Source organism: Lepidothrix coronata, unplaced genomic scaffold (assembly GCF_001604755.1).
Source record: "Lepidothrix coronata isolate B3197 unplaced genomic scaffold, Lepidothrix_coronata-1.0 Scaffold104, whole genome shotgun sequence".
Lineage (NCBI taxonomy): Eukaryota > Metazoa > Chordata > Aves > Passeriformes > Pipridae > Lepidothrix > Lepidothrix coronata.
Genome location: NW_016690284.1, coordinates 2,265,483 through 2,290,110, shown reverse-complemented (window position 1 = coordinate 2,290,110; position 24,628 = coordinate 2,265,483). Strand labels below are relative to the sequence as shown.

The following is a 24,628-nucleotide window of genomic DNA, read 5'->3' as shown; positions in this document are numbered from 1 at the left end:
AGCTTAGTCATTCTTGTCACTGTAGGTACACACTGTATGTCAGGACTTTGGCTTAATTTTTAGCCTTATGATACATGTCCTATTTTTCTAAAATCAACAAGACTTGTAAATACTGAGAAAAGCCTTGACTGCAGCAGCAAAGCAGCAGGAGCAATTTTTGCTTGCTAGATGCAGTTGTGGCAGGCACTGCTGGCCCCAGCTCTGTATTTGTGCCACCTCTTCAGAGCCTTAAAGTTGGCTGAAGTCTCAAAGCACTGCCCTGTGCTCCTGTTAATCCATTCCAATCTCCCCAGGGTTTAGTAGCTCAGCAAATGTATCACTCTAGTGCAGCTACATGGTCTCCAGATCAGGCTATCATGTCTAGACAGCTTAAAGAGCAGGAAGAGTAGATATGCATAGCCTAAGGCCATCTTTGGGATTCACAGAGATTTAGCTGTCTCAGAAAGAGACTTTATTGGTGAGCTTCCATAAAATCTGGTAGAGGAAACAATGCAGGGAGAGAAAAAGACCAAATCTCCAACAATTCTGTAGCCAATGTCCCCAAATTTTCCCTCTGAGAGACACAATACCTCTTCCTCTTGTTTCAACCAGTGTTTGAAAGATCATTGCGTCTTGGTGGGAACTTCACGCTCTCAGATAGACAATATCCAGTATATGTGCTCTGGGAGCAATGGTATGTACTGAAACAAAGATGACAATCCTATTTTCAGGGAGATATCAACATGTATGTGTCCTGGGAGATGATCCAAATAAATTCACTCTCACTTAAGAAATGGCAGTTTTGTCATCTTTTTCTGTTTTGGGAGAATTTGCAGCAGCCCTTGATGCTACATATGCCTGGACTAATTGCACAAGGAGAATGCTTGTGCTTGTGCTTTATGCATGTCCCAGTACTTATGTAGCTCTCGTCATCATAAGATTTGATAACCTGAGTAACAGTTCCCAAAGTAAAAGAACATTGCTTGTGTTTTTTGGTTGCCTGTTGGGATCAATAAAGCTTGTAGTATAAGCAAGTGCAGTTGCACTTGCAGTTGCAAGTGCAATTGCACAATCATACATTGTGCAATTATTCAGGAAGCGAATTCTACAATCACTGTAAAAAGTATCAGTGTAGTGATCAAGTCTGGTTAAACTATCATTCTGCTCAAAAGTGCTATATGCAGCTGTTTGTCACTGCTTTATTTTGTATATTCACTCTTAAAACAGTTCTTAGAGGCTTCTATATAATAAAAATCCAGTTAGAGAGGTGCTAAAGTGAGTTAATAGTTTTCTCTTGCCTGCTGTGGTGTAGGGCTCTACCCACTGGCTCCTGACCACAAGAAATGAAAACAGCTACCTGAGGAACACATGCAGGAGAGCAGGTCCCAGAGGCTGAGCTCTGAGCAATCTGAGTTAAGCCAGCAGACCCAGTGTGCCAGCACTATCCTTCTGCTGGTAAGAGGCAACTCCTCTGTGTTTTGCAGTAGAGAGGGAAAGAAATCAATAGCAATTTGTATTCCCGTGACCCCTGTCACAGACAGGAATGTATGGCTCTGCTGTTACTCACAGTGGCAGCTCATCACAGTGAGCAATGCAGCAGAGCCACAGTGTGATGGGAATGCAGCTGATCTGTAACAGCCTTATGAATATGGCGATGCAACGGTTTTAGGCGGGGGCAAGACCAGGGCAGGAGGTTATTCAGTAAGATTCTGTTGGAGCTGGAGAGAGAAGAACAAAGAAGTGATACAACAACTCCCAGACTGGAAGCAATTGGTAAAATCATCAGGTGTAAAGATATGTCCCCAAAGAAATTTCAAGCGTATTTCATCAGTTTATGACTGTCAAGTGAGGGGAAACAGCAAGTTAAACTCTGTGAGAAAAGAGATGGAATAGTGGAAGTGGACTGACCAAAGCTGTCTAAAGAAGACATTAATAGAACGGGAGAGAAAAGGAACCTCTCAGTGGAGGGGGAAAATATATCTTGCAAATGTTATTTTTTGACAGCTTTTTAATGTTTTCAGGTTATGTTATACTTCAAAATATTTTTCTTTCAGTTAGTGATGTCATGCTTTCCTCAGGGCACCAAACTCCTGATCTGTTGTCACCTGGGAGGTTCCCGCCCAGGACTGCAAATCAGGGAATGATTTGGGAACCACAGCAGTCTGCTCCATGTGTCTCTCACACAGGAAGGCAGAAGATGCCTATGGATGTCAGGGTATAAGCTCAAGGATCCATGAGAAGCCCACTAGGGATACAGACTCTCCTGTTCTTGAACCTGATGCTCTGCATGAGGCAAGCCTTTTTACTGAGTAGTTTGTTAGACCTTCCAAGTTACTGGCCTCAGATGATCCTATCATTAGGGATAAACAAGTTTTTCTATACCTAGATCTGTTTACCTTACATCAATCTGAGTTAAATGTAATCTGCCACAGCTGTCCAAAGCTCAGGTCATCTATTATAAAATTCCTCCCAAGTACCTTGGCACATGGTGATGAGGCAAATGCTCATGCAAAAAAAGCATGTGTTTTATTTAATTCAGGTAAAACAAAGGGGTTTACCACTCTCTGCCAGGTAATTTTGATTCCATGGAACCATGGTCCCGTCATTGTTCCTCTCATGTGACACAAATTCATCTGATTTTGCTTTCTTACCAAGAAAAAATATCCTGCAGTTCCTTGTTAGTTTAATATCAGTATGGTGGACTAGAGTGACTGGAGATGCTTCTGTACTGAAAGGGCCAAAGTGTAGCCAGCAGATGTGTATATCATGGCGATGGATATAGGACTGGACAGACATTCATCCCAGACATTGTTCTTACACGAGTACCTGGTTTTCCTTCAATACATACTTATATTTCTTTGCAGAAAATTTCAACCTATTCACCTTACCTTTCCTCCCAAGCAGCATTAGACAGTCAGCTGATTGGTTAAAAAAATCAAAAATCAAAATCAAAATGTCACCATGTCTGTTCTAAAAACTGTAAGATATCCTCAGGTTTTCAGGAGAGGTGATGCAACTGAAATGCCCCGATGTGCCAGGGAAGTTGTAAGTCAGGCAGGGAAAGGACTGTGGTGTCACAGCACAAAGGGGAGCAGATCCTTCCTGGACACCTGCAGTCAGGCAGCTATGAGGGAAAGTGTCCACATAGAAGGAGCTGACTAGGTTGAGAATCAGGAGGGGAAAAGATGGAGTGGGTAGTTAGAAAGAAAGAGGAGAGTAAAAGGATCCCTGAAAAGATTTAGATGGGTCAGATAAAGTGAGATGCTGGGGACTGAATGAAGCATCTCAAATGCAGCCTTCATTAATATTTTGTTTGCGTTGTCTCACACTAATTTATTTTATGGACATGGAGAGCTGTTTCTGCTGATGTATTGAGATGATTATCATACAATCTTATTGTTTTTTTGGAACAGGAATTCTCAGCATTTCTTGAGGCTCTCTGCTGGTTTTCTACATTTCCCTATGTTTGAAGACATGAATCATCAAGTCACTATTATTTCTGGGTTATCTCTCATGAAATTTCCAAGTGATTTTCTCTTTTCTTCAGCAGCTATAGAAGCTATTGCTACCCAGTGGTCTCAGGGTGCAATCACATGTTGTGCCAGTTGCCACAAGAAAATGGTTAGAAATTGTGGACAAGTGACTGGGGAGTAATCAGGTGGCAGACAGCTGAATGCTCTACAAACATGGTACTCCTGAGCAAATAATAAAGAGCTAATAGCCAATTACATTTATTTGGATTTTATTCTACTTGCTTTCATCTGTATACTATTCACAAAAATTTATTATTTGCAATGAAAAAAAAAATTATTTTCCAGACAGCATAAAGGTCAGGAGGTCCTTTCAGCTAGTGTGGTGGTAACCTTCCCCCAACATAGCTGCCCCCACAAGAGAGAGTCTCCTAAGAAAAGCACACTACTCCTGTTCTGTCTTACTCCTCATTGTAAGCATCATCCAAAGCATGATGGGTAGGGATTACACAAGGAAGCTACTGGTAGACACATGACTACCAAGAGAGATGTTTCATCTTACTATCTCATTGATAGTAAGAAATAACATCCCTTGCTTTAAAAGCATGCATGTTTCTTGCTGACAGTATTGCACTTGCCTGAACACCCGTTTGCTATCCAGCCTTTTGACCTTGTTTGCATTCCTGAACAGTCAGAAGGGATGGGACTGCCAGCATAGGTTCATGAATGAACTTGTAATATGTAAGCAAAGGTGTCACTATCTGACTACACCAGAAAGCATGCTTAGCTGTGTAAGGAAAAAGCGTAAGAGACTTCTTTTATTCAGGAACAGTCTTTGAAGACTGTCCAAGGGTATTTCCAGGGGGACTGAATACAGAATGTCTCCACTGCTGTGAGGATAAGTTTTCCCTAACAGCTGTCTTTAACAAAGTTTTACTATGGTGGAAGGCCTCTTTGTGCAATGGTCTGTAAGGAAACTGGTCTTGTCACAAACATAAATGTATATGACAGATGCAACTGAGTTACCTGTGCTCCACGTAGCTCATGATAACAATGACAATGTAAAATGGCAATTTTTCATTAAGTGGTTCTGTGCACAAGAAGCTGCAAGCATAGCTGTGTTCTCAATGCTTTAAGGTGGCTTTCCTATTAACGCACACTGTTTGGACCTTTAAGCCCATCAGGCTCAACAACAGGTTCAGTGCTGTGTGCACTGTTTGCTCAACTGAATAACACACAGTAGGAATAAACTGCTTTATTAAAAGAGAAGAATCATACCTCCTGCTCTGTAAAGCTTAGTCTATATGTTTTGCTGATATAGATGCAAAGCATATGTGTGGCTTTAGTAAAAACAAATTTACCATGTCAGACATGGTAATCCATCACTATAATAGCTACTTTGGCACTTGCACTTCAGCAATATTTTTTAAAATCTGATGGAAATATGAAGTAAACCTGCCAGTGCTAAGGCTAGTGCCTAAGCAAGAGCTCTATTGTGAGCAGTAGTGGCAAGTACATGTCTGTCTAATGAAGAGCCTCAGGCCTTGATTCAGAGCTGACCAGATGCATAATCTCATCAGCTGCAGTGGATTTCACAGCAGAGCTTACATTTGGCAGAGCAAGGTTCAAAGTATGTCCTGCCCAAGAGCTGACACATTTTGAGATATCCCCTGGCAATAACCAAAATAAACTGTAACCGTATCTTATTTACTCTGCACGTCGCAGGGCCTTATGCTGACAAGGGTGACAGCCTGCCCCTGGCATCTGAGCTGCCCAACCTCGCACTCCGTCATGGTCCGACGAGCAGCAGAGCCGCTCACTTCAGCACAGACCTGTATGCCTCCGTCCTCACACAGACCATCTTCATCACAAACACAGTTGTTGGATTGCACTAAACAAAAAGCACAGAGGAAAAACATTCAGGATAGGATCCAAGTCACCAAAAAAAAAAAAAAAACAGACTAAAATATTTCCAGTAAAACTGTAGGTCTGACAGATATTTTCTGGAGGGTGCTCAGCACAAGGAAGACAGGGATCTGTTAGAGCAGGTTCAGAGGAAGAAACAAAAATGATCAGAGGGCTGGAACACCTCTCCTGTGGAGATAGGCTGACAGAGTTGGGGTTCTTCATCCTGGAGAAGAGAAGACTCCTGGGAGACCTTATAGCGTCTTCCAGTATCTGAAGGGGGTTTATAAGAAAGATAGGGACAGCCCTCTTAGTAGGACCTACAATGGTAGGACAAGGGTTAATGGTTTTAATCTGAAAGAGGGCATATTCAGACTAGATATTAGGAAGAAATTTTTTCAGATGAGGGTAGTGAAACACTGTATCAGGTTGACCAGCGAGATAGTGGATGCCCTATTCCTGGAAATATTCAAGTCTAGATTGAATGTGGCTCTGAACAACCTGCTCTAGTTGAAGATGTTGTGGCTGATTGCAGGGGGCTTGAACTAGGTGGCCTTTACAGGCCCCTTCCAACCCAAAGCTTTCTATGATTGTGTGATTGTTTCCCTAACCTAATTCCCTAATCCTTTCAGTAATATTTGCTTAGGTTCTGCAGAACACTAGAAGTAGAAACAAGTTGGGCGCTGCTGGGGTTTCCTCTGCTCGGAGAGGCTGATCGTGTTTGTGGGAAAAGCTTGCTTAAGGTGCCTCAAAGATTTCTCTTGAACTGGTTCATGTATTTACAACTCCAGTGCTCAGATAACACATAAGATGAAAGATCTGTCCTTGGACACTAACAAACTGATCATGTAAACTCTTACGACTCGTATCTTTATTTTCATACAAGCAGTTTCACTAAGATTAAAGTATTTGCTGCTATAAATAAATGTATGTAGCTGTATCAGTGACAATCACATAAGAAGATTTTACTTGAGATTTATTTTTCATAACAGTGGCTTTGTTTTGGTGTTGTATGCTTACATTTTTTTGCCAGTTTTTGTCTCTGCTGAAGCTTCAGCCAGTTTTATCTTTGTTTTTTTGTTATTATTTTTGTCTGTTCAAAAATAATAACTGTTAGACAAAACAGATGAACTCATATCAAGTAATCCTTTTTATTTTCAAATTATAACAATAACTGTGCCTCTAGCTTGGGCACTTCTAAAACCCTAATTTATTTCTTCATCTTGCCTATTCCTGGCAACCCTCCATTAAATGCAACATAGTGTAGGACACTCAGGGAAAATATATCAGGGAATTTGAAAACTTCCACTGCAGACAGGTTACAAAACACAGGAACTATTTCCTCTGAAGGAAGAGAAACTGTGTGAGAAACTGGGGATAGACAATGAAGTACAAACAACAGTAATTGGCTTTCCTAGCTAGTATGCAATAAGACATTTAAATCCTTGCCACAAGATACTGCTGGGGAGACTGCTTGGCAAATTTCTGGAAAGGTTTACCTATTCCTGTGGGCAGCAAGGACTCCCAGAGGTAGAAATAGTGAAAAAGAGAAGGGCAAGGGTTTCACCCAAAACTTCCAGTGGACCAAAATGTTGACTCACTTAACAGGGACTAGGAATAAGCTTTGCCTGTAGATAGTGTACTTTGCTACAATATCCTGTGGGGTTTTCTTTTCCATGGTTGGAGATTCCTGCTGTGTTTGGACACCACACACTGGATTGATGGTTTGAATCAGCTTAGCAGTGCATGGTGCTTCTGGGAGGAACTGGAGATGCCATACCAGGACAGACCAACTGCTAATGTGTGACTGGGGGTAAAGACTTCATTTTGGTCGTATGAAAAATTTTGCTTAGAATTGTGATGAATCTCTTACCATTGCATTTTTCCCATGAACGACATGATCCACAAGGTATTTCAGTTGCCTGGGATATTTTGCAGTTTTCTGCATTATTGAGAGAATATTTTCTGCCTGTGCACTCCAAGGTATGCATCTTGCAAACAGTTAAATGTGTGTTTCTCTTGGTTCTTTGATCTGTAGCACAGGTGTCCAGGGAAGGACTGAAAACAAAAGAAAGGATCACACTATTTAAATGTGCTCTGTCTTGGCACATCTTAAAAAGAGCCAAGAGAATGGAAAATATTCAGAGTCCAGTTCCAGTTTCTCTGTTCATTGAAGTACATCCTAAGAAAGCAGTAAGGAACTAAAGACATAGACATGTGAAAAATCCAGACTTCTTCCTTTTCCATATGGTACTTAGCAAAGTCAAGATCTGTCCTGTGTGAAGGACAGGGATATTACTCTCTATTTGCCATTGACCTCTGTAGCAGTGAGAGACTTCAGATAAAAGTACTTCAGACTTCAATTATTCTCTAATTTATGACATATACAGGAACATAAGTACATACACAGAAAACATTTTCATACATATAATGATATATATGAACATGCACAAATATTAAAATATTTTACAAGTATTTCTTAATTTTAATACATTAGGATATGTTTATAGATCTTTACTCTGCTGTCCTTTAAAAATCACAGCTTTTACTAAATAAAATCTTATGATTCACCATCAGAGACCAAAGATATTTCTGGAAATACACATGCATCTCCACAAAATATTTATGAAAAATATTTATCCAGGAAACTTGCCGGTGTATTTCTTGAAATGTGGATAATAACACCCACAAAAAATGTGTAGAAGTGGCAACAACAATTCTTGGACAACCTTGAACTGTATTTTGGGGACAGTTCCAGGAAGTTGTCATCATTTGTGATTCATGCTCTAAGTGTAGGAGCGGAGAAAAAAACCCCTCCTATTACTTCTGTGTTTTAATCTCAAACCCCAGTCTTCTCCACTTGTTCTCAATGCAATCAGTGGCATGTGTGGAGTGAGCAAAAGAACAACCGTCTGGCTCAGGGAATGCTGTACTTTCCTGGATGCACTTTACAGCCATGGGTAAGGTGCAGCACAGGCTACCAGAGGGCAGAGATGCTCCTGGGAGATGGAGAGCTTCGAATTCAGCCCTGAAGTCTTATTTTCAGCACAGCCTCTCATTTTGAGCTCACAAACACTCTCACAGAAACTTTTAGTGTCTTATGGGTCGGTTCTGAAGGCCAATATCAGCCAAACAGGTGTTTGGTGAGCAGGATAGACTGATGAGCTAAAGACACATGGCCCTGATGAGCTGACTGAAAGGAGAGGATAACTCCCTGTGAAAGCGGCCTGTTGGAGGAGGGAAGAAGAATTCGGAATATGGAAATCTAGTGAGAAAGTCTTGACTCAAACTTTGCTCACTTGCTTGTCAAGCATTAAGGTGACTTTTCTTCCCCCTGCCCCACCCCCCTATCCCACTCCATGAATTAGAAAGTGGGTTTTGACCTATAAATGAGACACTAAGGAAAAGACCCTTCTCCAAGCTTTTGGAATGGTTCTGTGAAAGATGGTTGGAAAACTCTTAGAAGAGCTGGCTTTACAGAAATTTTAAACTACCTGTAACATAGTGCCTCTTTAGGATATTTAAAATATGGCATGAATTTCACTAGTTGAGCCTGAAAACTTTGATGCACCTGCCTGTTGATATGGTTTGAAGCTGGCTCCCTGACAAGTCTCCAAACCTTACCACAAGAAGTACCCCCCCACCAAACCTCAGGGAGAAGAGGGAGAAAAACAACCAAGAAAACCTGAAACGAGAGAGAGACAGCTAAAGCAATATATATAAATATATTTACACTTATGTTAGTTATATACAGTTGAAATATATATACAATTTCACAAGGGAAAGGGAAGGAGGAAGGGAAAAGGAACAAAACCAAAATAAAATATATATATATCCCGATTAGTAGCCCGATATCTAGCAACTAAAAAAGTTAGCAAAGAAATATCTCACTACTCTCCTTGGGACAACCGAGAGTCGCTCTGGAACAACCGCCGGCAACCTCCGTCTCCCAAGGTCGACAAGGCCTAACCAGGCCTCGCTCCCCAACACACAGACTCAACAGCAGGGAACCTGCACCTCCAAGCCGCCGGAAGGAAAGAGAGTGAAGGCCTTCCCTCCTTTCTTCTTATAGCCCAGCTTACGTAACAATTGTAGGGAATACTGGATAAATCTGGTTACAAACTGGTCACCAAGGAAGGCCTAGACCAAACTACCACACCTGTGACCAAATATTTTCAGTAACAATATTACATCTCCCACTTAAGTTAGCATCCTCAACTGCTAAAAGTCCCTTAACTGCTGTGCTTAGCCAAAATACCAGTCACTATAACAGTAATAAAGTTAGTTGCATGAATTTTCATTAATGCTCTTTTGATAACACAAAGAATGAGGTTAACCCTCTTATTCTGAGGCACTGTAAGAGGACAGCCCAAGGGATATGTAGCACCAAGCAGCTGATAAAGGAAGCAGGTGCATTTGTATGCATTATACCGTTTGCTCATGTGGCTGCACAGCCTCTGAGTTAGTGGAGCACTAAGTGAGTTTCCTTTGCAGACAGAGTTATAAGAAAAACTCCGTCTTTAAATGTAGTCTTAAATTTGAGAGAACAAAATGTGTTCCAGGGAAAGCAACTAATCTGTATTTAAGTTGTTTGTTATATTTAAAATTGTTCAGACACCTTCTTTCCTTGCCCAAGTGATAAATCTCAGTATCTGAGTCTTAAGGTCAAAATCTTGTACACAAGGCAACCTAATTTATCTGAAAATATTAAGACCAGACCTTTGCACTAATCTGCCTGCTTTGCACCACTTTAGCAACACCCAAAAGAAGAAAGGGAGATGATTTAACCAGCTGCTGAAGTATGAATCCAGGAATTCATGGACTGTGTTGCCAAACTCACGCTACAGTACAATGCCTCAAACCGTCTTGAGAGTTCTTTAAATATTTGCTATAGCTGGGTCATCCAGGAGAAAACCAGTGGGCATCAACATGTTCAGATGCATAAGAAAAAGAATGGAGAATCTGCACTCAGAAGAGATAGTAATAATTTGCACTCGTTGCTGAGAAAGGATATTTCCCAGGGCTGGGAGGACCACACCAGTCCAAAAAAAATTATTATAGACAAGGAATAGTCCTTGTAGAGTGAATGTGAGAAATGTAATATTTTTACTTGAAGAAGAAGGCTAGGATAATAAAAACATTTTACTAATATTTTATATTGTGAGAAATTAAATAATATCTGTAAGTCCACAAATACCTTCTTCCTCTCACCTATAATGAGAAGTAGGATACTTTTGGTGAAGTGAAAAATTCATCATGCAGCGAATGATATTAACTTCCTAAAATTACATTCAAGACCCTAAATTGTAATATACCACAATCCAAGAACTCTCAGGAGAGACATAGACACCATGCAAATAAATTTGGAGGAAAAAAGAGGGGATAGTACTTAAAAATTGTCAAATCTCATGTTTCACTGTGGAGATAGCTCTTAGCTCCTGGAGACTGAGGTTCCATCTGTATTAACACATCAGCTGTTCTCTGACCCCTTCCTTGTGCTAGAGACAGTTCACACAGAGTAGCTGGTGTCCATACTCTCTCTGCTCCCAGAAGATGGGGACTGCATCAGACCAGAATGGTCTCTGACCCTAGTAACTCCTATGCTGTGCCTGGGAATTATCCCAGGCAAGCTCCTCTTGCCAGAGGTCTACCAGGAGCTGCTTTAGTGATTTAGCAACTTTGGTGCCAGAGATTGTTCCCTTGCTCTAACTGATGAGAATTGATCTAACCTAAGGCACCATATCATAGGGACAAATTACCCCTCACCAGCCTGTTCTGGGGGTTTTGTGCTGTCCTGGGCAGTCTCTTGGAAACTGAAAGGATGGAGAAAGCCATGGTGTTCCTAATTTCCCACATGAACTCTTTTTGTTCCCAGCTCTCTTCAGAGAAGAGGCTGGTGCTGAAAGTCACTGCCACAGCAAAGCAAGTTACTTCTGCTCTCTGAAGAAGGACCAAGATCTGCTTATATGCCTTACTCCTACAGCCTTAACAGGCTGGAAGATTAGTCTGCTTTGACAGCTGATGATTTATCTTTCTGTCATTAGATGTGTTATTTCAAGACAGTGAAAAGATGGCATCAGGTAACAGGAATGACTGTTATCTATCTTCTTGCTATTTTGAACATAATTAAAAAAAAATAGAAACAAGCAAGTAGTAGATTAATTATAAATGAAGCTTAAACAAATAACTAAATGTAATTCATTTAACTTCCACGGTTACTATGAATCTGCCCATGGCCTTCCCTAGCATTGTGACTCCCCTCATATTCTAACTAACCTTAACACATCCATAAACCAGAGAAGGAGTTGTTGCCTTGTTTAAATAAGTATTGAGAGAAAAAGACCATAACTAGATTATATGAAATATTTAGGTGTTATGGATAGGAATAGTTACTTGAGATGACATCAAAGTTTCTTCCTCCTACTACACATGGATAAGACAAATTGGGTCTGTTATCCTGGCGTTTCCAAACTGCTCAGCTCCTGCTGTCACATAAATCTGGCCAGATTTCATCTAGAGCTCACACTCTGTGTGATGACTTTATAGGAGACATCATCTAGTCTATGCAAACCAGACCAGATGTTGGAGTGCTGAGCTCTTTGGCACATCTGACCATCAACGCCAGGTGATGTAATTTCCTTACATTATTTCTTCTGCATTGCTTATTGCAGAATATAGCCTTAGATCAAACAGGAAACAATAAACCCTGCTCTGCAAACCATGAGGTCAGGAAAGTGATGTGATTGGACCATGAAAACTGCTCTGTAAATGTGAGATGAAATTAGATTACTGTGCCTTTCATAACCCCACAGTCTCTCGGCAGTGAAAAGAAATCTATTTTATTTCACTAGCTTATAGGTTTGATATTTATGTCCCAAGGGCCTCTGTTTTAAGTTTTGCTCCATCTTCTAAATCCTGAAAACATAATTTTATCTTTTTCCATCTATTTCACAGATAAAGCGAAATTATCTCTTCACCTTTTGTCATCCAACCAAATTCCATCACTACTAAAGCCCACTGACAGTTCTGACAAGGCAGGTAAGTGATGAATAGGACATTGATTGAGCTGTAAAGCAAATTACAATGCCTCCTTCTTATATGAGTAAAGCTTTGTCCTCTGTTATGGACTGAAGACTTAAGAACCGTAATGGGTCTTGAATAAAGTGAGAATGTAATTGCCTAATTGAGCCTGAACTTACCCACACTCATAGGGCATTTTGCACACACATTGTGACTGATATACCTTCTCCCATGGCTGACATTTAGGCTCTGTCACTTCTGGTTTCACACTGGGCACTGAAGTAGAAGAACACAAACAGTGATATTAGGGGTCAGAAAAACAAGAGTTGTTAAAGGTCTACTCTGAAATTATCAGTAGAGTTTAGCAGGCACTGAATTATACAATCATGACATAAAGTCACATTCTGCATGTTCATTAAAAGTATCTACTGCATGGAAGGAATCAACACTATTGAAAAGATACGATACACTTTGCAAAGTTATGTGCAATAATTTATCTATGGGTCACAAGTCAGATGGAAAGAGACAGGTACTGTGTTCAATCTTAAGCATTCATCTAATTTCTGCTGCAGCTATTTGTTTCTTCTAAATTTAGCACTGCTGAATCGTAGATGGGAATGGCTTTGTCATTAGGTTTCAGAGTTACTGACTTCACTGCTGTCACCAGAAAAGCTAAGGCTCCAAAGTCCCCTGTAGAAATCTGAACCCAAATATTGTTATACACTGATAGTAATGAAAACTACAGGTTCCATCATTAGCCCTCAATCTGTACTAACTTTAAAAATAAAAGCAATAGTAATTCTTGGGGAATTTTCATCATTGCAGATGTTCCATTCTTTAAGCACACAGTTGTATTCCAAACTTTGCTAAACATTTCTCTGGAGGTTTCTCTAGCATGTAACAGCAAATCTTGCTAAATCCATATGGATGCAAGTTCTGAGGAGGTTTCATCCTGATTTGTATTTTAGATTATGTGTCTGCTAACATGAAACTTTAATACTCCAGAATGTTGTTGCCTTTCTCAAAAAAAAAAAAAAATCTCCATTACAGACTGGCTAAGCAAAAGAGATGGACAGAAATTACCAAAGAAGAAGAAAAAAAAGAGTTGCAGCGCATTGCAATACAGACAGCAGGCCTAACCCTGTCTTCTTGCAGAGGGGTAAATTTACACCAAAAATCACTGCATTTTCTTCATCCCTGGGGTTGATGGTTGCATAGTTGATGGTTGCTGACACTCTTGCTGACTAAATACTCCCATCCAAACATATCTATGCCACTATGTCTGTGTATACATATCTTCTTAATTTTTACCCTTCTTATCTCATATTCCTTGGGTTTTTAACTCCAATTCCTTGGATTTCTAATCCAACTGTTGTCCTTTTTTAAAAAAACTTTTGTATTAATATAATGCTGCCATACAGTGAGGCACAAGCTGTTTCTAAAGGTAGAAGCATTTGAAACTTTCTAATTATTTCTGGAATTTTAGAACGTGATGCAACAAGACAACAACAAAACAAAACAAAACCAAACCAAACAAACCCCAAACAAAAACCAAAACCACCAAAATTTCCAAACCAACCAACCAACTAAAAAAACTAAGTTAAAATCACTGAAGCTAAGCCTAAGTAACTGGCAACAGCAATTCAGCATTTGCTGCTCTGGCACTTTAGCAGCAGTGAGTTGTTTACGTACGGCTATGCAATTCCTTCTGAAATCCCTGTGCTTCCTGTGAGTTTGGTTATGGCACAGTAGCAGATGACTTACACCAGGAATTTCACAGGACTGTTGTTTTTTGAGGTCTAAGCCTGACTGTCACCTTCGTCTTCCTGTAGGTGAGGAAACCTCAGGTAGCAGTTGGTTGATAAGGACAGGACAGACAAGAAACACAGGACAAGACTACTCTTCTGCAGCAGCGACTGTTGTCCCCAGGAGAATACAGGAACATCTGGGACCTCAGGTGAAGTTGTTACTGGCTTGAAGCAGCAAGCTGCTTGGGTGCCCCTGTGTGACTGATCAGCACTACAGCAGTGCTCAAGAGAAATTCTTGTCTGTCTTCCACAGTTGGAAAAGACAACTTAGGCAGAGCTGCTGAGTGCTGTTGCCCAATTCCCCTTCTGCTAGTGTCTGTCCATATCAACCCAGAGCTTACAGCACTCACCATGAACTTAAAGCAGCATTTTCCCATTGCTTCCAGTTCTTGGACATTTACTTCATATCAGCTGTGCGACTGTCAGATGAGCAAAAGGAGTCACCTAGCCCTCTCCTTCTCTGCCATGAGAGGCTATGGTGTACGGAACAGTTTCCACATAGCAAAACTCTGTCTCTATGGTGCAGTTCATATAGTGGTGGTTTTATACAACATGGGCAGAAAGTGAAGTATACTTGGATGTCAGAATAGACAGCATACATCCCAGGCAATCTCTTAAAATGTTGTTAGTGACAATATGTGATAGCAACACGGGAGTGTGAAGCAAAAAGCCATAAGGAAATCTCACATAAATTGCCTTAAGGCATCTTTTGAACAGACCACAGAAAACACGTTTTCTGTGCTTCCTCTTGGTGGCTTATCACAGTATCAGCAATAGCTCTGTCTATACTTTAACTACATAAGGCATAGTTGGTCCAGGAAAGAAACTCCATTGTACTTGCAGGACTGCAATGGCTTACCTGGTGTCTTGCACTGGACAGTCTTCACGTCAGGAGACCACTTGAGACTGGGCTCACACAAAATGGAGTGTGCCCCTTCTAAGTGCATGCTGTGTGGGCAGGACAGAGTTATTCTCTCACCAATCTCATACACAGCTTTCCATGGCTCTCCTTGCAAACCCCCCTCCAGGTCAGGCAGGAGACAAGCGGTTTCTAAGGATTGAAGCATTTGAGATAGCCACAGTGAATCAGTGGATTGCATAAAGCAACCACATATTTTATCGTCTCCTAAATTCCTTAACAAATTGAATGGTGAGATTGCCTGATTTTCCTGTAGAAACATATCAGTCATGTTAGTGCAGGATATTAATTCATCACACCTGCCAAATATGCAATACTAAGGACATAGTGGCAGCATCTTCTGCTGCTGCCTGCAGGTACAGTCTAGCTTTATGAGGGCTTCTCTGTCCTGAGGACGCATGGTTCTGTTGAGAGTTCATAATAGGGAGTAATGTCCTGTAGAGAGTGGTCATACATACAGGATGCTGGGGAGGCCATGTATCGATACACAAAGAGATAACCTTTAAACAGTGTGGACTAGCATATATGGACAGTCGGTTCTGCTTGGAAGGAGAAAAGGAAACACAGTGCTGAAAATTCCCATGGTTCTTGCATATAGCTATAGGACTTGCATACAGCAACGAAGTGTTTCCACAGGAAGGAATTCCTGGACTGGAATTTAGTCTCCATCACTTCCAGTCTTTCTTAAAACCAGACTTTATGGGTGTGTTTCTCATTCAGTATTACAATATCTAGATTCACAATAAAAGTCGGTTTAGACCTGATTGTGACTAGGGAACTGGGAAATGAGGGTGTGTGTTTTCCCCCTGCTGTCGCTGGAAAGCAGGTGTTCTGAGATGTTTCACTGGAATTCAGAAATGGAATTGTATTTCAAAACAAGAATCATTTAGACATACCTTGGCAATATCTGTCTCCAACTTGCCATTGTAAATTATCACCACACTTAGCAACAGGATCACCAACAAGAGAATATCCATGTCTGCAAGCATAAACAATGCTTTTCCCAACAGGGTATGAGTTTTCAGCATTCTGAAAGAAAATAAACAGGTCAAATTTTAGATATGCAGTATTAGAATTAGCAGCAGCACTGAACTCTCTTTGATTTTGGGATGCAGTGGTTGAGGACAGTGAGAAGTATTAATGCTTCTCTACAATGCACTGATGAGAGCATCTGGAATACTGGGGGCAATCCTGGTTATCAATAGTCAGTAAATGTGATCAAAAGGGATATGGAACAGTACTCTTCTGATGATGCATAAACTGACTGCAAATACGGTTATTATCAAGCATTAGCAGGGCAAGATAAGATCTTGGACAACCTTGTGCTGGAGGGAGATCAGTAGGGAGATAATGGCTTTGGTAATTCTTAGGATGGCATGTTATCAGCTTTCAAAAGTTTAATATGGTGGACTGGAAGACACAAGTTTTCTCTCATTTTATATCCCACTGTCTTCCAAGGAGACATCTTATGAAAAATTGAGACTACTCTATGAGTTGCACCTTTAGTTTGTGAACCGAAAACATCAATGTAGGAGACAACTATTGATTACCAAAAAAAAAAAAATCCTGGCAAAAGAGGGAGAGCAAAATTTTGGATCTTGCCTCAGTTAGCAGTTGTGTAGAGGCAATCAACTGATTTTTCTAAAACTAATCCTTTTATCTATTTATTGAGCAAGGAGAATTTTGACAGCCTGATAACATGGAGAAGGCATAATCCATTCCTCCAAGGGAGGAATTTGGTCTCCTTTTTTAAATAGGCCCAAGTTACAGCTAGCCAAGTACCTTGTCAGATCACAGTTTCACCAAGGAACTAGAAAGTGGAATGGTGAGTTACGGAGTGAAGATTCCTAAAATTTGTTTATAATTTTGTTATATTTTGTTTGTTGGATGACTATGGACAGTTTACTTTCTGTGTGGTTTTTTCTCTAATTTTCTCTAATTTCCTGTGCTTTTATATGTAATCCATATGGCTCAGAAAACTTTTAATAAATACATAGGTTAACAGACTTTTCTCTGTAGGTATTATCATGCAGAAAAGCAAAGATTTTGTTTTGGTTTTGGGGGTGTGCTTTTCTGGATTTATTTCATTTTTAGTGTGAAGTTTGGGATATTGTCACGTAAACTTCAGCCAGTGAAAAATGCTGCACAAGCTGCTATACAGTAGGTCTGATACTAAGTTTACCAAGAAAAATACAAATTTGCAAATGAATGTCTGTATTAACTATAGTAAAGACATTGCAGGTAGGGATAGGACAGATAACAGAGCGATAGAAATAACTTACTTGAACAAATCCATTTTCCAAAGGAGGAGGAGGTGAACAGAATTTTGTAGGAGTTATGGATAAATCAAAACAGTGTGGTTCAATCAAGCTATGAAGCAAACAAAAGTACAATTTAGTTTAAATTTAGTCTTCTTTCCTTTCAAAATGCTACACTTCTCAGTGAAGCCTGTTTTCAAGGCTATTATGCTTACATTTTCATCACAATTATATTTAAATCAGGCACTGCCAGGCTATCCAAGAGAGTGGTAAATAGTATGCTGTCAAGTTTACTGGCTTTTACCCAATTTTCTAGTCTTACCTTGTATTGGATTCACAGCTTTTGAATTTCATTTTCTCTCAACTGAAATACTAAAGCTCAGCAAGGGATCTTCTCCCTGAATTCAATAGCTTATGCACCCTTCTGAAATAAATTTTTAAATCTTTCTGAAGTTGTGCTCCAAATGTTTTTGATTGCTTACCGAAGATGCTGCAACTCTTCATCTTCACATGGTCTGCTTTCACTCTGCTCTCCTGTGCAGGTCTTCCCACCACCACGTGGGGAGGGGTTGTTGCAAGTTCGACTCCTCATTTTCCTTCCCCCTGAGCAAGGACTCCAAGAAGACCAGCAGCTCCAGCGTCCATCAACAACACCTATTAAACATTTGGGAATATTTCACATTAAACCACTCTATTTAAACCACTCTCTCTTTAAAGCACTCTCTGTGAGTGATTTAAAGGCACAGGCTGTTCAAAGCTAGTGATGGTCCCAACTGTGTCCTTACAGAGAATTCCAGGTTGCAATGATCTAATCTTCCATCTTTCCCCAACTTGCCTTGTACATCAGTATAATTCCACAAAGGCTGTATATTATCACTTTCTGAGAGAACACAAAACCAGCTATCAGCTACAACTAATTACAAAATTAAAAAGAAAAATTTTTGAAGTTATTGATACTGGTTAATTCAGGATATGTACTTAATTATAGATGGTAACATTGAGTAGTTACTATTGTCCACTGTATTTAACATTGATAATAAAACCAGTTCTTTGGTAAGTACTGTTTAAACATGTTAAACAAAGACTCAGGCTTGACATGGCCCTCCCCATGCTGTATGTCTGCAATGGTACCTGACCCAAGCAGGCACTGCACAGGTGTGCAGTGGGACAGACAGACTCTGGAAGCAGGAGGGCACAGTTTGTTTCTTCTAAACTCTCACAAATTCAAAGAGTGCTGACCTGGCTGATCTTGCACGAGAGTTCCCAGCTCACAAGCTGCTCCAAAGGTGTAAGGCTTGCAGTAACACACACATTGTGTTCCTTCCACAGCTGGTTCACCACCATTCTGGCAAGGCTGACATTTGCAGGGATGATTTTCAGCCATATATTCTTCAATTGCTCGTTTTAGGTAATACTTTTTGACTGAGGAGCAGGGCACTTCCTTTACCAGCTCATATAATGGTGTTAGCTACACAGAGTAGAGAAACATGTAAATTAAGCAGTTATGATTGGGATATAAGGCTTTACAAGCATGCAAAATAATTTGTGACATATGCTCCTGCACATGGGAATTAGCACATTAGATGTTTTAATTTGCTGACTAGCTAAAATATTATGTTAGTATTTAATATTAGCCTTTTTCTGAAAAGTTAGCTCTGCTTAACACCATCCTTTAAAGCTGTGGGTAGATCAGTCATGTTTAAACATATTTGAACTATGAGGATATGGCTGAGACAAAAGTGTAACACAGACCACCAGCAACCCGGATTCTCACTCAGCTGTTCCTAGCATAAAAAACTGGACACTTGAAAAATCCACTATGGTGGATTTCACAGAACAGTGATCAAAGGTAACAATAATTGAAAATATTTTTTTAATTTCAATTGCTTTAATATTGATTGCCTATTTTATATTATATACTTTTACATTTAGCTGAAAACTTCCTGACAGAAATACTTTGGGTTTATACCATTCTTCAGTATATGAGCAGTTCCCAAAAGGGACGTAGACAAGGTCATAGTGCATATGGCCACACCGAGTTCTGAAGTGTCTGACTCTCAAAATCTCTAGTTATTCTAAAATTCTGGATGCAGAGTTAAGGAGGAGGGATAAAAGGGATACACAGGAGTTTATAAGTGAAGTGGAAACCACACAGATATGCCAATATGCATTTCAGGAAAGAGGCTATTTCAAGTCTGGGCTTTCTCCAACGCTAGGGTGACCCTCTATTCTTAATCAGAAGTCCACTTAAGTCACTGAAGGCTGGTAAGATTATAGGTATTGACCTGCCTGTGGACTTAGATTTGTAATGCAGCTGAACATATTAACTTCATAGTATTTTCTCCCTGAGAACTTTTCTTTTTTACAAAGTTATCTGAAAACAAAATGAGTGTAGACCACAGCCTGATTAATCACCAGCTGTAGCTTAATAATTTCTCCCATCTGCTCACCTCTGCTTCAGGAAAATAGCCTTACCTTTTTTTTAATTACTCTGGGATAATGTGTCACTGATGAAGCCCACAACCTGTAGCTTCGAGTGTTCCCAGCAGGATTATTCAGCTCTAGATAACTAAGGCCAGCAACAGCACCTGGGCTTCCTCCTTCTATGTAAGGGTCTCCTTTAATCTTATTACCACTGCTTCCTGTAGATTCAGGATAGGAAATACAGAAAATATTGGCATTGCTATATTTACAAATGAAAATAGAAACATTACACATAAAAACTATGCCAGCAAGTAGTGAAAGGACTCGCTAGTGCGGTTCAACCACCTGTGCCTGGATCAAGAGCTCTGTAGTGGGTTTCTGTGGCTGGGTTTTGGTAGCAGAGGGGCTACAGGGGTGGCTTCTGTTAGAAGCTGCTAGAAACTTCCCCTGTTCCGTGGAGCCAATGCCAGCCGGCTCCAGGATGGGCTTCCTGCTGCTGGTCAAGGCTGAGCCAATTAGAAGTAATAGTAACGCCTCTGTGATAACATATTTAAGAAAAGAAGATTGTTGCGCAGAAGAAACTCCAGCCAGGGAAGAGCGGAGTGACAACATGGGAACTACAGTGCACACACCAAGGTCAGTGCAGAAGGAGGGGCAGGAGGTGCTCCAGGCGCCAGAGCTGAGGCCCTGCAGCCCGTGGTGCAGACCATGGTGGAGCAGCTGTGCCCCTGCAGCCCATGGGGGACCATCGGGGTGCAGAGACCCACCTGCAGCCCATGGAGGAGCCCATGCTGGAGCAGGTGGATGCATGAAGGCGGCTGTGATCCCATGGGAGGCCCAAGATGGAGCAGGGTCCTGCCAGGAACCTGCGGCCCGTGGAGAGGGAAGCCCACACTGGAGCAGGTTTTTCCCGGGTAGGATTTGTGGCCCCTGTGGGGGACCCACGTCGGTACAGCTCATTTGTGAAGAACTGCACCCCACAGAGGAGTGACCCAGGGGTCAGCAGTTTGGGAAGAACTGCTGCCTGAGGGATGGACTCACACTGAAGAGGCCTATCAAGGACTGTGTCCCGTGGGAGGGACCCCACGGGATCAAGGGAAGGACTCCTCTCTCTGAGCAGTGGCGGAAACAATAACTGACCATAACTCCCATTCCCCGTCCCCCTGCACAGCTGGGGGGGAGGAGGGAGAAGATGGAAAGAAGGAGGGGTGGGGGGAAGGTGTTTTTAAGACTGTTTGATTTCTCACTCTTTGGTTCTTATCCTGTTAGTAATAAACTTAAGTACTATCCCCACTTTGAGTCTGTTTTGCCTGTGAAGGTAATCAGTCACTGACCTCTCCTGCTCTTATCTCTACTCATGAATCCTTAGCTGTTTTTTTCTCTCTCCTCTGTCCAGTTGCAGAGTGAGAATGAGAGAGTGGCTTTAGTGGGTATGTGGTGTCTGGCCAGGGTTATCCCACTACAGTCTTTTTGGTGGCCCGTATGGGGAATCATAAGGATTTTGAGATAAGGATAATAATTGGGAGAGGTAACAGGCAAAACAAGCACTGAACAATGCTAAAGAATGAAATGATCGTGGGGAATTTTTTGCTGTAATTGTGGTAAAGGTACAAGGCGTGGATTTTGTGTAAACTGTCCACTTAAGTTTGGTGTTACAGTGATGTTATTTTGATTTCTGGTTGGGGGAATTTTTGTTATATTCTGTTTTGGTAGGTTGTTACTTTTGTTTATGTAAGGGTAGGCTCTGTGGATGTGGAATTTAAGACTCTTAAATATGTGATTCATAGAGGTGAGGGGTGGAATGTCCCAGTCGGTCCATCCTGTTCGTCCCCACCATCCTCCTTGTCGGTCACATTGGTGTACTGGGCCAGGAGAGCAGCCTTCATTTAGGATGAGATGAAGGTTGGACATATGACAACCGTATGAGTCATCATTGAATATTTACCTGAAGAACTCTGCAGTAATTCATCCAGTTTGGTGCATTTCACTTTCTTCTTTTTCACAAAGAATGCATTCCATCCTGATGTGGTACACTCGTATAAGTTTGTTATGCTGACACCTGCAGATAACCCATTCATTAACAGTACTGTACACAGAAAGTGTGTTGGATTCATTTCTGAGTTTCCTGTTGGCTAGAGAGGTCATGAAGTACTATGCCTAAATTAGAAGGCAATTAACAAGTATGTGTGTGCTGTGGGAAGATCCACATGTTGGAGCCTATGGATGGAGGCAGAGAGATGAGAGATGTATCTGGAAAAGGTTTAGTTTCATTTATTTTCTCAGCAGTCCCTAATCCTGCAGCACTGCTCCACACTGATTACCACCATAGGTGTCACTCTAGTATTTACTCTGTTTGTAATTTACTGTGTTTTACACAGTTTTACCCAACCTTCATCTCCAAATGACTTTAAAACTTTAACATTGGTTGAAATTTATATTGGCACTAGAATTGAAGCTTAGCCTGATGAGGTCCTCAACTGACTATCAAATATTTGCTATCCAAAGTGCTGCAGCTCAAACACATGGATCTAGGACTAAGTGTTGTGTTTTGAGCCCTGTTTTTAGTTTTCTTTCTTTTGCTCATGAAGAGAATGTGGTGACTTGTAGAAGTCTTTTACTTGATTTTAGATATTAGCTGGGAAAACATGCAAATAAATTTTTATTCTTGATTACTGACTTTGTTTCCTGCAATGAATACACTAGTACTCTACCTTCTGCTTTCATTTTGTCAGTATCCACATAAAAAATAACTTTGTAGTGTCCTCCTAGAGATCCAGAGTGTAAGAAATGGGTCCCAAAATGTTCAATAAGTCTTCGATAGATGCTGTAGTCATAGACAACGGGAAGGTTGAACAATTCCTTCCAGAAAGACTCCGCAAGAGTGAGGAAGTCAGGACGGTTGTTAATGAACTGAGCAACTTCCACACTGTTCTCAACAACCATCAGCTGCTTACTCTGGGGGAAGGAAAAGGCATCAGTCATGCTCCATGTCACTATCAGAGTGGCTCCCAGTAGCAAGGTGGCATGAATATTCCATTGGCTACTAATCAACAGCCTTACATAGCTGTCTCATCAACCCAATCAACCTAAGAAGAACACCCTGAAGTCAAGAAATATCATTGGACTTTTATTTATATTTGCTGCAACATCTTTCTTTTCCTCCTGTGTACTTGAAAACTAGCATAAGCATAAGAAAGGAAAATATCATTCTGCGAAGCTAACAGTGGCTTCCAGAACCAGAAGCCTGGCAGTAGGAGGTTAACAAGCTTTTTCTGAAAGCAAATCAGAGGCAGTAAAGAGATGTCCTTTGCACTCTGTTTTGTCTAGATAAGTCTAGGGTCTCCAGCCATTTTGAGGATGCTTCTGAGTTATAAAATCCTATATGCCTATACAATATTATTCATTTCAAACTCTCATAGTTGCTTTTGAACTCTGTTAGGCTGAGTCTCAAAATATGTCATCGTTAGTGTCTGCTTGGGGGCCACAAAATACACATACTTGTTACTTGATTTTTTTTGCTATAACATATAGGTTATACTTCATCATTGAGAGTTACTCCCAAATTATTTATCTCCTTTTAAAATAAGATGAAGGTATAAGCACTGTGACCTCCTGGCTGTTAAAGACATAAGATATCTCTCTCAATGGAGTTCTACAAATGGCAAATGCATTATAAAGTAAATAAACATTAATCACAGAGCTATTGCAAATTTTTTGCTCCAATATACTGACCAAAAAAAAAAAAAAGGCAATAAATCCCTAGTAAAAACGGAAAAGATGAATCAAATATCTAAAGAAGCTAAAAGAAGTCAAAGTTTTTCTCCCTCAAATAGTGAGGAAAACAGCTAGTAAATAAATAAATGACTAACAAATAGGTTTTATGGGATATTTAATGTCATGCACTTTGTGCCAAAAATGTCTGGATAAAATATATATTTGTATCTCACTATAAAAACACATAAAAAATGATGAAAATGTTTACGCAAAATACTAAGCCACAGTGACAACTTATACATACCTTTCGCAGACTTTCATTCTGTGAGTAACTGTGTCTATTTGAGTTTTCATACCTCTCTGTGTGTTTCATATAAGACCAGGTGCTGTTGAAAAACTCATAACTGAAATCATTCTGAACTTTGACCTAGAAGGTGAAAGATAGAAGTCTGTATGAAGAGGTTCATACGGGATTTTAAAATGATAACATAAAGAGTAGAACAAGTCCTTACTGATGAAAAAAAGTTGATGTGTTTTCCAGGCTGAATCCATTTCAGATTTCATAAAAAGTACTGAATACTATTGGAAAAGCATTCATCCATATATATGGATGTTAATATGTGGATATTAAGTATTTATATGATGAAATAAAGTACACTAAGGATTGTTTGGCATGCTTTTGTGTCCTGGGTTGTAACACTGAAAGAGGAATTTTCCCTTCCCCTGCTTTCCCTGTAAGAGAAAACAGAGCTCGGAGGGGGGAAGGGAGGTCATTAACATCCCAAAAGATGTGGCTAGCCTAGGTTAATTGCCGATTAACCAGGGGCGGGGGCGGTTTCGGGGAGGAGAGGGAGCAGAGGGTGTTGGGGCCAGGAGACGGGGGACTGCTTTTCGGGCTTTTCTAGAGAAAAGTCTGGGAGCCAGCTATCTTTCCCCTGGTTCTTTCACCCTGGTGAGATCTGACTGCCAGCCCTGCGCTGTCAGTGCCTCGTGACTCCCGCCGGGGCCGACGAGTGCTGTTTTTTTTTTTCCTGCTCCCTTTTCATCGGAGAGGTCGGTGCTTGCCGGGAGGGAAAGGAGGGGGGGGGAGCCTTGGAGACACTGCCATGTGGGAGTGGTGGGCCCTCTAGG

The 24,628-nt window shown here is 40.8% G+C and overlaps 1 protein-coding gene across 1 annotated transcript in view; it reads right to left on the bottom strand.

Moving 5' to 3' along the window:
* Window positions 1-3,717: 3,717 nt before the first annotated feature.
* The window catches only part of C7 (complement component 7), a 25,916-nt gene continuing 5,005 nt past the window's right edge, over window positions 3,718-24,628 (bottom strand). Inside the window, exons 7-18 of the mRNA XM_017823685.1 lie at window positions 23,802-23,924; window positions 22,495-22,738; window positions 21,729-21,842; window positions 19,835-20,001; window positions 18,599-18,827; window positions 17,842-18,013; window positions 17,384-17,471; window positions 15,998-16,130; window positions 15,042-15,233; window positions 12,554-12,650; window positions 7,228-7,412; window positions 3,718-5,340 (exon numbers count right to left, since the gene is read on the bottom strand). Coding sequence (XP_017679174.1) covers window positions 5,153-5,340; window positions 7,228-7,412; window positions 12,554-12,650; window positions 15,042-15,233; window positions 15,998-16,130; window positions 17,384-17,471; window positions 17,842-18,013; window positions 18,599-18,827; window positions 19,835-20,001; window positions 21,729-21,842; window positions 22,495-22,738; window positions 23,802-23,924 — 1,932 coding nt within the window. The 3' untranslated portion in view covers window positions 3,718-5,152. The remainder of the gene's footprint in view (window positions 5,341-7,227; window positions 7,413-12,553; window positions 12,651-15,041; window positions 15,234-15,997; window positions 16,131-17,383; window positions 17,472-17,841; window positions 18,014-18,598; window positions 18,828-19,834; window positions 20,002-21,728; window positions 21,843-22,494; window positions 22,739-23,801; window positions 23,925-24,628) is intronic.